Source organism: Phaseolus vulgaris, chromosome 9 (assembly GCF_000499845.2).
Source record: "Phaseolus vulgaris cultivar G19833 chromosome 9, P. vulgaris v2.0, whole genome shotgun sequence".
Classification (NCBI taxonomy): Eukaryota; Viridiplantae; Streptophyta; class Magnoliopsida; order Fabales; family Fabaceae; genus Phaseolus; species Phaseolus vulgaris.
This window is the reverse complement of record NC_023751.2, coordinates 35,963,299-35,977,974: the sequence shown is the minus strand read 5'-3', so window position 1 is coordinate 35,977,974 and position 14,676 is coordinate 35,963,299. Positions and strand designations below refer to the sequence as shown.

The 14,676-nt window shown below is 27.6% G+C and overlaps 1 protein-coding gene across 1 annotated transcript; it reads right to left on the bottom strand.

Moving 5' to 3' along the window:
- Nucleotides 1–879: 879 nt before the first annotated feature.
- Nucleotides 880–1,434, bottom strand: LOC137822451 (uncharacterized). Its single transcript, XM_068627337.1, has 2 exons — nt 1,335–1,434; nt 880–1,271 (listed from the first exon to the last, which is right to left on the bottom strand). Exons 1-2 carry the CDS (start codon nt 1,432–1,434, stop codon nt 880–882), a joined length of 492 nt encoding a protein of 163 aa, XP_068483438.1.
- Nucleotides 1,435–14,676: the final 13,242 nt, after the last annotated feature.

The following is a 14,676-nucleotide window of genomic DNA, read 5'->3' as shown; positions in this document are numbered from 1 at the left end:
GCTATTTTTCACACATTTATATTAACAATATAAATTTATAATACATTATGAATAAAAAAGTTACATTATCATCATCATTATGTAAAATCATTATACCTTGATGATGTCAATTGGCTTAACCAATGCGAATGATTGATCATCCTTATAATTATTCACGTCTTTACATATTTTGTTCCCTACGAAAGAATGTCAATTATGAATAAATGTAAAATACACACACAAATATATGCAATATACATATATTGATAATTACCTGTTTGTGTAAATAAATGTGTGAATGCCCTATTTTGTTATCTTCATTCAACTGTAAGGGCTTCTTGTATATTATGTTACCTTTGATATATATATATATATATATATATATATATATATATATATATATATAAGAAATAGTGTAAGTAGAATAATAACCTATACTTATCTTTATGTGTCACACATAAATAAAACGAACAATACCTGATTTTGTGATAACAAAATATCTTTATAAACAACATTTTTTGTAAAATTTCCATCTTCTCCCTGAAGGTGTCATTCTTTAATAAGAATTTTTGTTGAAGCTTGAGAAACACCTCTTGATAGTGCAACATATAATTGACCATGACTAAAAACGTGTCGTGGAAGGTAAATTCCAACATTAGGTATAGTTTGCCCCTGTGATTTATTTATAGTAATAGCAAAACTTAATTTCACAGGAAATTGTTTCCTAATAAGCACAAATGGGAAACCTGCACTTTCTGTTGTTTTATGTTTAATTCTTGGTAAGAAAGATCTTTTTCCAGCATGTTGACCTGTCAAGATTTCAACATCCAACATGTTCATGTAGAACCCACGACACAATAATCTCGTCCCATTACATAACCCAGATTTAGGGTCTATGTTTCACAACAACATTAATGGTGCACCTTTTTTAAGCTTGAAAATATGAGGTGGCAAGCCACCTGGAGCAATGGAGTGCAAGTACTCTTGTTGGTATAGATTATGTGTGTCTCCTTCAACTTCATCAAATGACAATAGATTATGTTGTTCTCCTGGAAAATGATCGATAATCATGTTATTAATTATTTCAACATCTTCATTTTTTGGAGTCAATATGACTCTCTGAACCATATAAGAAGCATCCCATGTATGAAATTGCAATTGGGGAAATGTTTCTTGTATAAGTTTTTGTATTGAACTTTCTCCTTCCCATGGTATTGCTAGTTCATGGGGTATTTTCACCATATCATCAAGAATTGTAGGTTCAATCCCATCTCCAATGCGCATGAGGTATTCTGCAAAATTGTATAATAATAATAATTGTGAAAAGTTAAATGTTTATATAACATCTTTGTTACCTGCATTATTGATTGATCGAGCCAAATGTCGAATTGATTTCAATCTCCTTTCTTTATAACTTCTGCTTTGTGTAGATAGTTCATTTGTCCTTTGTTCCATGGTCATTCTTCGTCTTATGTTTGCAATATTTAGCTTCAAGTTTGGTTTTGTCGTTCTACTCTTCATCTTTTGTATTTATATCTTCGATTTTGTTGTGTAATGTATTAAAATGTAGAAAACTAATAAACATTAGAAAAATTATTTAAAAAGTTCTAAAATATAAATCAAAACTAAAAGCAAAACAAATTATAAAAACACTGTTGCAAACCAAGAATCAGTAATGCAATGCAAACATACATACAGCAAGAAAAAAAAATTAGTATGTGACAGAAAATAGATAGCTAAATTAAAAATATTTTCAGAAAATATTTTACAAAATATGAAAATAAATATATAAAATATGATAATATTTAAAAAAACACTTTGATCTATATATTAAATATTGTTTATATAAATGAAAAAATATAATTAAAAAATATCTACATATAATAATTCGCAAAATGTAAAAATAAATATAGATAATATAGATAATATTTTAAAAAACATTTTCATCAATATATTATTTTGAAAAGTAGCGTAAAAAAATATCTTTAGAAAATATTTTTTAAAATGTGAAAATAAATGTATAAAAAGCACTTATATTTTCCATTTGGTTATGTAATGTATTAAAATGTAAAAAAATAATAATAAACATTAGAATAATTATTTAAAAAATTCTAAAATATAAATCAATACTAAAAGCACAACAAATTATAAAAACACTGTTGTAATGCAAACATACATATAGCAAGAAAAAAAAGAAAGTATGTGACTGAAAATAGATAGCTAAATTTAAAATATTTTTAGAAAATATTTTACGAAATGTGAAAATAAATACATAAAATATGATAATATTAAAAAATATTTTTATGTATATACAATTTAATATTATTTATTTAGATGGAAAAAATAGATAGCATAAATAAAAAATATATTCAGAATATATTTTTCAAAATGTGAAAATAAATATATAAAATATGAAATTATTTAAAAAAACATTTTAATCCATATATTATTTAATAGTATTTATTCAAATTTTATCCTTATAATATTTATGTTTTATTTTATTATTTTAAAAATATATGAGAGGAGATATTTGTTATTTTGTGACTTCTTTATTTTTAAAAACTAAATTTTAAATTTTAAATATTAAATTTTAAATTTTAAATTATCTTTATATAGGGGATCTCCTCTAACTATCATTTTAAATTTAAAATAGTGAATTTTAAATTTTAAATTTTAAATATTTAATATTAAATTTTAAATTTTAAATTACCTATACAGGAGATCTCCTCTTAACTATCATTTAAATTTTAAAATTTAAAATTTAAAATTGTGAATTTTGTATATTTAATTTTTAATTTTTTTAAAATCTAAATTTTGAATTTTAAATATTAAATATTTAAAAAACACTTTGGTCTATATATTAAATATTGTTTATATAAATGAAAAAATATAATTAAAAAATATCTTCATATAATAATTCGCAAAATGTAAAAATAAATATAGATAATATTTTAAAAAACATTTTCATCAATATATTATTTAAAAAAGTAGCGTAAAAAAAATATCTTTAGAAAATATTTTTCAAAATGTGAAATAAATGTATTTTTCATTTGCTTACGTAATGTATTAAAATGTAAAAAAATAACAATAAACATTAGAATAATTATTTAAAAAATTGTAAAATATAAATAAATACTAAAAGCGCAACAAATTATAAAAACACTGTTGCAATGCAAACATACATATAGCAAGAAAAAAAGATGCAATTGTAGAGGCTAGGACTCGAACCCAAGCCCTAAATAATGTTTACAAGCAAACTGCAGCAGTCGGGATTCGAACCCAAATCTTTCCAGTGACCAGGGGAAGCATTCATTTATACATATTAATATAATTTATACATATTAATATAATTATTAATAATAATAATAAAAAAATAAATTATATTTATATTATTAATATTTATTAATATTATTCATATTATTAATATTTATTCATATTATTAATATTTATTAATGTTATAATTAATATTATTATTAACATTATATTCATATTATTAATATTTATTAATATTATTATAAATATTATTCATATTATTAATATTTATTAATTTTATAATTAATATTATTATTAACATTATATTAATATTATTAATATTATTATTAATATTAATATTCATATTATTATTAATATTTTTTAATATTATTAGTATTTATATTATTAGTATTAATATTAATATTATTAATATTATATTCATATTATCAATATTATATTCATATTATTAATATTAATTTTGATATAAATATACATTTAGATATTTATTGTGTGTGTATAGTAGTTTTATTTGACTTGAGTAATATTACTTTTATTCAGATATAGATAGATAGAGAGAAAAAGGAAGAAATTATATAATATTAATATAACTTTAATACTATAAATACATATATATTGATTAATATATTTCTTTATTTGATCATTAATTTTTTAAAACTCATGGTTAAATTTAAATTTACTTTCATATTATATATATATATATATTAATATAAAATTATTTGATATCTTATTTTCAAATATAGGTTATTATAGGTAGTTGTGAAGTTTTTGTTAGATGGCTATATAGGTGCTTGTATCTTACACTTCTTTTCTGATTTGAGATTCTTGTATAAGGATTGAAATATCCTTAAAATGTTTTGTTTAATTTTTTTTTATTCTTTGTCGATAAAAAAAATCTTATTTTCAAATATTTACTTACATAGATTAAAATTGATATAATGTATCATTTTTAAAATATTTTAAATTATAAATTATTTAATCACTTTGTCATTATGATTTATATATTAGTAGAAAGGGTTATTTAGTAACAACTTTTTACATAAATTTTATGGTGCTTATATTTACATACGGAATTTAATCCGTATGTAAAAATCCGTATATAATGTTGATTTTACATACGGATTTTGATCCGTATGTAAAAATCTGTATGTAATTCGCGTTTTTCTTGTAGTGGTAATTCGCGTTTTTCTTGTAGTGAAAAACTACACATTGACACTTGTGGGAAAAGGGTATGTGAGTAAATTCATTGAGAACTGGCTCACCCAACTCTATAAAAAATTTCTCAGTATATTTGTAATCAACTTGCACATTGAAACCAATACTTTAAAGAAGGATAGCTAATATAGAGGGATTGCATTAAGCACAAATTTTATAAGACAGACTTTCCTAGCAAATGTTAGAAATTTCTCTCTCCATTTTGATAACTTGAATCGTAACTTTGTCATGACTGGCTCCCAAAAAATTTTCTCCTTAGATTTCCCTCCACCGGAAGTCCAAGATACTCAAATGGTATGCCTTAACACCCGATTTCGTCTGGATAAATAAATTTTGTTCATAAAAAAGTTAAAAATAAAAAAATTTAAATTAATAAAAAAATAAAAAAATCTTAAAATGATAAAATTGTTCATATTACTAAAAGTTTAAATGGTAATTTTTATTTAGTCCTTTTTAATAAATACACATTAAAAAAATTTGTTGTTCTGGACCTAGCCCATTCATGAAGTACACGCTTTTAAAAAAAACACTTCACATTTTCTCTCCATACCTCTTGATTAACTTTTTACACGCCCCACAATCCATTTAGCTTTTTCACTTAGTGTGTGTTTGGATTGAGGAGTGGATGTGTGAGGATTTGAGGGAGTGAATGTGTGAAGATGTGAGAAGAAAGTGTGAAAAAAGTGAAGTTGTTTGGATTGGAGTATGTTAGACCGAATGTGTGAGGAAAGTTTATGGAAGTTTGTGAGTGATATGATGGTTGTGAGTGAATTTTTTTTTTAAATTGTTAAATGTTACTTTACAAATTTATCCTTGCCTATTAAAACTTTTTAATAATGAAATGAGTTATTTTTGTTTAAAAATAAACAACTTTCACATATTTCATAGATTTAAAAATTAAAATTAGAAAATAAATATATATTAAATATAATTAGATATAATTTAAAAATTATAATTAGAAAAAAAAATTATTCAATAAATTAAATAAAAAAAACTTCAAATAATTTCTTAAAATATTAAATATGCATTATAAAATTAGAAAATTAATTAGAAAATAAATCAGAAAATAAATCATATCTTATATAAATAAAAGATAATATTTTTTATTATTAAAAACCCTATAGTAATGAAAAATAAAATAAAAATACTAAAAAAAATATAATGTAATTAATAATAGAAAATAATTTCATAAAAAATATTATGAAATAAATTACTAACTGATAAACATAATAATTATAAAAAAAATATTAATATAAATGCATCAACAAATTAAATAAAAAGAGAACTTCAAATAATTTCTTAAAATATTAAATATATACTATACAATTAGAAAATAAATCACATCTTATATAAATAAATAAAAAATACTATTTTTTAATATTAAAAACCCTTGCTGATGAATGAAGCTAAATTCGAAAATAACACATGTTGATGTGACTTTCCCTTTACATCTCTTCATTTTGGAGGGAGAAGATATTTACTATTCACATGTATATCTTCTCCTCCTCTTTCCTGCAAAATCCTAGATCTAAACCATTGATATCCTTTCACTTGTTTTCTTATAAACAATACATCCATAGAAACAAACAGAGTCATAGGTACCGATCACATTTATTTTTTCTCCCCTTGCAGATTCCTACATTCATCTCACACTTTCACCTTTTTTTTCCTCTCTCACGTCCCCTCACCACTCACCTTACCTCACATCGTTTTCGTTTTCTAAATTTGTGTCTTTTTCAATCACATTAACACAATGCACGTATTTGTGCAGACAAGGCATTAAAAAAGAAAAAGTTGCAGAAAAGCTTAAATGAAAAAGAAACGGAAGCTAGTCTCTCCCTAAACCCTAAATCTTCATCTTTACTCTCTAAACCCTAAACTTTCACCTTTGCTTTCATTAGGCTTTATGTTTATTCTTCAAAAATTATTTAAATGCACATGGATCTCATGGTTTATTTCCTCAAATTTGTGAATGGAAACTTGCATTGGAAGGTGGAAAAGATTTTTTTGACATCACATACTTAAAAAAAACATACACTTAACATCATATTATAATATTTAAAACTAAAAAAAATTAACTATAATTAAAATATTATTTTATTGGTTTATGAAGTATACGTTTTCTATTGTTTATGGTATTAAAACACCCAACACTCTGTGAAGGAGGAGGATGAGAAGTTATGTAACAAGGAAAGGAGAGAGGCAAAGAGTGAGTCCCACTATTCTAAATCTGGATGAGAATTTATTTTTACACTCTCATCTAACTACCAATAATTCATTTTGTTTTAAAATTTTATTTATTTGTACTAGTTAAATATAATATTTTATTATTAAAAGAGTTTGTAATTATATTCATGAAAAATGTGCATGAAAGAGTAAATTCACGTACTACTTTGCCATTCAAATGCATGTGGGGTCCACATAAAAATTAAAAAATTAAAAAATATTTTTTTCATACAAAAAATTTTAACCTCAACAACTATGTCATTCCCGATCTTCTCTTGCCAATGGAAATACATAAGAGTAAAGTGAATCATGGTCAGATTCAATTTTTAAAAGCCCAGTTTCAACTTACAAAACCCAATTTCAACTAGCAAAGTCTAGGTTACCCTAACACCCTCCTTTTTCAAAAAACATCTCTTGAACATAAATAGGTAAGAGCAAAGTCTGTCTCTGTCGGGTTAACTTTTTTAAGACTTTGGTTTCAATTTTTCAAAACCCAATTTTGACCCAAATTTTTTCAAATAGTTTAATCTTCATAATCTTAGATTTTCTTTGGAGATCCAACATCGACTAGAGATGAAAATATTTTATGGTATATAAGTAGGTGCAAACCTCACCCCATGAACCGGTTTTATGGAGTTAAGTTAGGCTTAAAGTCCATTTTGTAATATGATATCATAATCATTTTCGAGCTTATCCTAGCGAATGTTTGTTGGTAGTTAAAACCTTGTTTGCTAATTAAATACTACTTAAAAATCATTTAACAATAATAGAAACCAATTTGTTTTTTAGTTTTTAAAATGGTCTCTAATTTAGTTACTATAGCAACTAATTATTTTTTGGTCTTTAAAATTGATTTCTATTTCATGTTTTTCTTGTGGTTAAAGAAACTTTTTTATATAGATTTTAGTTAATTAAATTGTTGTAAACTATTCTTGAATAATTATTTTTTAGAAAAATACAAGTTACATAATATTTGGGTTATAAGTAACATTAGGGTTATATATGTAAAAGTTAGAAATTATTACATAAAAATAAATAATTAAAAACAAAATTCAAAATAAATATAAATATTAAATATTTGATGTGTTATTTAAATAAAATTATAAAATATATGAAATTTATAAGATATTCAAAATCTTAAATAAATATAAATTCTAAATATTTAACGTCTCATTTAAATAATAATATGAAATGTATAAATTTTTTAAAATATTCAAAATTTTAAATAAATACAAATCTTAAATATTTAATATTGTTTTTTGATCCTGCCGCTAACTCTCGCGTGGAGGGAATGTTTCGTTGCTTTCCCTTGCCCCGTCTATGCAACTGTGCAATCTACAAGAACGCTCTTGGAACCGTCTCCGGGAACTTCAGACGCAACCTGCAAAAAACACAGACGGCGCCGCTGGCGGCCATTTGCACTCCGACGCTCAAGTTAGGTCACAGAACCACCAAAAATCAAAGAGTGTAGTAAAAATGTGTGTGATCAAAAAAGATCTCTCTCTGAGTCTCACTCTGATTCTCTTTTATACTTCTCTCTGCATCTGTGCCTAACAGAATTCTGTTATACTTTTCTGGTGCGTGTCAGAATTCTGTTATTCTTTTTCTGCAGAGACGTACCACCAGAATCAGTGAAACATGAGCGTCTGTGCGTGTCTGCGTTTGTCTGTACCTTTAGCGACACGGAGTGCACCTTTCTCTGGGCCGCGCCTCACTCAGATGGTGACACGTGGAGGCATGTAACTCACATCTAACCGTACATGTGCCACCACCTGAAGGGCTCTAGTGCGTCTCTTTGTGCGCCTAAGTTATTCCCTTGCGGAGTAACTTAACGCGTTTCTTTCATCTGGGTGAATCGCACACTCCCAGGAGAACGCCAGGTGTGGCTGGACTAGGCACACTCACCAAGCATTGCTCTCTGCGTAAACGATTTCCCCTCTGCGGTGCCATGCACGTAATGGGTTGAGGGAGTCACCAATCACTGACCGGTGTACTAGCTCCCTCAGTCCACTCTCGTGCACGACTCTACCGGCGAGCAACTCCTCTTTCTCTGAGATATGATCATACGAGGTCCATGCGTAACGCTCTCGCTGGGAACCTCAGTCCCAGTTTAACTGCGTGTAACACGAGACCCCGATGACCATGAACCCCGATGACTGATAGGTGCTCTATTGCTTCTCGCGTTCTGCCCCTAGGTGTTCATCTGGGAACTGATCTGTCGGTGGCCACTTGGTATGACCACCGATCACCGTTCTGGGCTATCTGTCCCCTGACTTCTCTGCCACCTGATCTGTCGGTGGCCGCTTGGTTACTGACCACCGATCACCGTTCTGGGCGATCGCCTCCCTGATCTCTCTGTCACCTGGTCCACGTGTCACCCTGCGAGTGGTCCACGTGGTTATCTACTGCTGACGTCATCGTCTACCGATGACCGATCGGATCATTTTTAAATAAAATTATGAAATATATAAAATTTATAAAATATTCAAAATCTTAAATAAATAAAAAACATGAATATTTAATGTCCTATTTAAATAAAAATATGAAATATATAAATTCCTGAAATATTCAAAATTAAAATTGCATTTCAAACTTCGTAACAAATTAACAAAAAAAAAATTATTCTACACAAACAAAAGAAGAAGAGAATCGATTCTTCCTTGTATTCAATCATCTTGAAAATTAATTTAAATGAGAATCGATTTTGGTTCACCAACAAAGATACAAAATCAATTATGTGGAGAATACAACAACACTGAGAATCGATTTTCCCTTTAAGCATAACCCAAGTCAAAAATTGATTCTTAGTGCATTACAAGATAATAGAGAATCGATTCTCATTACATGTAGCAACAATATATGTAGCAACATAGTGCAAAATCGATTCTCACTTCATTACAACGTGAGTGAGAATTGATTTTGGTGAATAACAAAATAGAGAAAATCAATTTTCCTTCTTAAAACACTGCTTGCAAAATTGATTTGAGTCACATTGGCTCAGTGTCTTAGAGGAGGTAACTGTGTAGAGAGGGTATGTGAGTAAATTCATTGAAGCTTACATGACACCCTCTAAAATCTCTCTATATCACAAATGACCCAAAAATGAAGCTCCTTGCTGCCCCATCTACGCCAGCCCCTCCAAATCACCTCCAAATCACTAGAATTAAACATCCTTCGCACAGGCTCGCCAATCCTCCCTCCCACGTGATCAATAAAACTGTTTCGGTACGACCAATATATACTCCCACATCACTTGGAGTCGAGGTCAATGACAGTTTAAATATACATTTTTTCCTTAACCCACCGATGCACCTTTTAAGGAAAAAGTTGTGACGGAGCTTAAAAACTTTAAAGAGAACAATATTTCGAATGTAGTAATTGATCTTAGCGATACTATTTCAACCGACTTGAAGTCGAAACAAGAAGCAAACACAGTATAAGGGACTGGATTTAAAGTGAAAGTTAGTAGAAAGTGAAAAAAAAAGAGTTTGAGAATATATTTCACAAATTTTAACACGTATATTTCACATAAATAAAACTCCATAATGTGCATCCATAATTCTTTAATATACCTGTTTGAGGGAATATTCTATAGGATAATCAATATGATACATCATGTTTATGGATTGGAGACTAGACTCTATTTTATTAATTTATTATCGCTGATTAAAAAAAATATAAACAAATTTTTTAAAATATTCAAAATCTTAAATAAATATAAATTTTAAATTATTTAATGTTCTATTTAAATAAAAATTTAAAATAAATAAATTTCTTAAATTATTAAAATTCTAAATTAATACAAACTATTAAATTATTTAATGTCCTGTTTTAATAAATTTTTTGAAATAAATAAAATTTTCAAATTATTGAAAATCTTAAACACAACTCTTAAATTATTTATCCTCTGTATGTTTCAGGTTAGTTACGATAGATTTGAGGGACACAATGTATTTGTATTCAGTGATTTGAGTGGATTTGCGAGGAGATAAGGAAACTATCTTTTTCTCATAGTCTCTTATTTCACTAGAAAATAGAAGAAAGACACATGGGTGCTTATACAAATATAAAGCGCTATCCTCATTTTTTCTCTCTCTCTTTGTTTTCTCTTTTATTGGATAAAACTTAAAATAAAAAAGAATACAATAAAAATAAAATCTAAATTATTTATTCGGTTAATTCATATTTTATGATATTTTTCTAAATATAGTAATTTTTTTATAAAATATGTCTAAGTATTAAATTAATTTTAAAATATATAACATTATAATATTAAAAATAAATAAAAAATAAAAATAATTTAAGTAAAAAAATCAAAATTACAAAAAAATAATTAACAAGTGCTTTAGACAGTTAATGCCCAACGAGATAAGAGGATTTAGAGCTTTTATTTTAGAAACTAAAAAAAATTGGTTTCTAAATTAATTTTTATTATTGTTAAATAATTTTTAAATTGGTATCTAATTAACAACCAAAGTTTTAACTACCAATTATTTAGTTTCTAAATTTGGTAGCAAAATCCTTGGTTGCTAACTAAATACCAATTTAGAAACTATTTAACAATAATAAAAACCATTTTTTTTAGTTTCTAAAATGGTCTCTAATTTAGTTACTATTGCAACTAATTATTTTCGTCTTTAAAAATTGGTTTCTATTTCATAATTTTCTGGAGACAAAATCAAAGTTTTGTCATATATTTTTTTTACAAAGAATATAATAAATAAATATAGGGATACTTCAGGGTATCCCAACCCTTATAGAGATAACAATCTTTTAAACTTTCTGTCATATTAATTTAAAAACCATTTAATAATAATAAAAATTATTTATTAATAATAAAAATTATACTTTAAATATCAATAATTTATTTAGTTTATAAAGTAGTATCTAATTTAATTTAAAAAATAATATTTTAGGAATACTTCAACTTAAATAAAAGAAGAAATAGACACTACCTTCCCCTATTGATGAGAATAAAAAAGATGTTATCAATAGAAGAAATGGACAAGGGCCAAAGCATTTAAAGTTCTTTTTATTAGTCTTTGCAAAAGATGAGGCCCAAGCTCAAAGCCCAAGCCCAAGAAGGCCAAGCCCAAGAAAGCCCAAGTCCAAACCATGAAGGGCAAGGCCAAACATTAAATAAAAGAGCATCATTTGAATTACTTTTGTATAGTTGTGGGAGGTGTGGATATTAAATAAATAGGTGTAAATGTATTAGATAAAGTCACATTGTCCATGTGACTTAGGGGGAGAGTGTAGGCGTAATATAGGAGGTGCCAAAACTAGAAAGGAAGTCACACTTTCCTCATGCTCTAGTTGGCACCAATTTGAGTGTCATTTAGAGGGAAATTTGAATTTGATTAACTTCTCATTTCAGCACCTCTAAGGCTATAAATAGAGGTGTTTGCCTTTGTAAAATTCAGATTGGATATTTGATATAGAGAAACTCTACTCAATTTGAGAGAGAATTGTGAGATTTGGTTCTCCTTCTTCCATAGTCTTATCTTGTGAGCTTTTGGAGAGCTTCAAGTGGCGGCTTTCTGCACTCATCTTGGAGCTCCATCACCAAGTGGCGTGTTCATCTCCAACTCCATCTCATTCAAGTCTTCATCCACATAAGTTTCATCTTCTTTCATCTCCATTTTCATTTCCAATCGGTAGTTTAGCTTGTTCTTCAATTTCTACCGTTTATTCTTGTTCTAGGTGCTGTTTTAAGTTTCTATTCGGTGCATCTTGTTCCTTTGATGATTTCAATCGGTAGATTCATTTCTTGATTCAATTCTGTCCATTTTTCCAGTTTACACATTTCAATTGTGTTTCTATTTGTGTTCTTGTTTTGTTCTTGCTTTCCTTTCAATTCCACCAAGTGTTTGTGATAAGGACATGACACTCATGATGTATATGAGTTTGACTCTTCATTTGGATGACATTGTCCTCCATTGATTTGTCCTTAAGCCTCCTTAAAGTGTTGTTTCTGGTTAAGTGTCTATCCAACTCATACCATGGGCTTTCTTGGGCTTGGCCTTCTTGGGCTTGGGCTTTGAGCTTGGGCCTCATCTTTTACAAAGACTAATAAGAAGAACTTTAAATGCTTTGACCCTTGTCCATTTCTTCAATTGATAACATCTTTTTGATTCTCATCACCTATCAAATCTAACAAAAACCTGTGTAGAAAAAAATAATAGATTTGCCACCCCAACAAAAAGCTTTCCTATAGAAACTTTAAAACAGAGAAAAAAGAACATAAGTATAATTATACACTTAAAGGTATTCATGAAAAGTATTTTCCTATAAAAAAAAAGTACCCTCCCCCATTCAATAAGCCAAAAATCAATGGCATGAAAAAAAAAGCCAAAAACTTCTATAAATAGAAAAAAGGTTCACACATCCTTCACTTCTCCACTTTTAAGCAGTTTGGCTACTTTGCTAGCAGTAGTCCCAACGAGCCAACACCTTCATGTCTAGTTGACTCTAAATAATATATATATATATATATATATATATATATATATATATATATATATTTAAAAAAGATATCTATTTATTCTAAGACTTGTAAGGATCGAGAAAAATAGTCTTAGAGTAGAAATGGTACAATTAAAATGACACCTGAATATTTTATTATTAAAATGAAAAAGCTATATAAATAGAAAATTAGTTATTCAGGTTTCATTTTAAAAGAACCACCATCTCTAGCAGTTTCATTTTCCTTTCTTCTCCCTTCTCTCTAAGATCCTGACCTCCTCGCTCATTTGTTTGACGATCGGAGTCCACCATTAGACTCCTAGCAGCGAGATCTACAAGATTGCCCGATTAGAATCTTTCATAAAGTAAGTTCATTTTTGTTCGCTTCTCCTTTCCTCTACCTTCTCTCTAAAATTTTGACCTCCTCGCTCATCAGATCAATGATCGGAGTCTACCATTGGACTCCTGGCAGTGAACTCTACAAGATTGTCCGATCAAAATATTAGATAGAGTAAGTTATTTCTTGACTCCTTTTCCTTTGAGTTAGTTTTGATCTGGTTAGGTTGCCTTTTAGTTTAAGTTTGCATGTGAGGTTTTTATCTTCAAAATTAGTCTTTGTTAGCTCAGGGTCTTAGTGATATAGTTGGATTTGTGATCAAGACTGTGGTGTAGGTTAGGGTATCCTTAAGCTTTTGGTGGGTTTGAAACTCTTAGTGAGCATCTGCTAAAGTCCAGGTAAGGGAAACTAGTTTAAAATCTTCAATAGAACCCTAGGTTAGAAGATTTGAATGTGAGTGTGACGTGGTCACCAATTCCAAATTTTGTTGCAAGATTTCTTGTTTTCAGTAGATTTTAGTTTAATTGAAATTGAAAGTGTTGTGATTGAGAATTGGTTGTTTGATTTAAATGGTTTCGGAATCAGAAATCATATATATGTATAGATGGACATAATAACTCAATGATTCAATGAGAGTGATTGTATCACACTGAACAGTAACTGTCAATGTAATGTGTAGATTTATAATTTATGAATTGAATGAGATATTGATTTATAATCTAATAAGTATATTAAGTTATGCAGAATTTTTCTGCAGATTTCGCTCAAGCTAGCAAGTTCTAACTCAAGCTAAAAGATTTTGGGTACTCTTTAGAGGATTTTAGCTCAAGCTAGCGAATTTTAGCTCAAGCGCAAATTCTGGATACTCTCTGAAGAATTTTAGCTCAAGCTAAAATTCTGGGTGCTCTCTGGAGGATTTTAGCCCAAGTTAGCGAATTTTAGCTCAAGCTAAAAATTTTGGGTGCTCTTTGGTGGATTTTAGCTCAAGCTAGCGAATTCTAGCTCAAGCTAAAGTCTAAAAATAATAATAAATAAATAAATAAATAAAAATATTAAACTAATTTTTATTTGCTTTTAAAAGATTGATTGATTTATTTCTATATAGTTTTTCTTATAAAGTATGTAAACTTTTATTTCATGTATAGTTAATTGAAAATCTCTTTAATTAGACATTTATATAATTA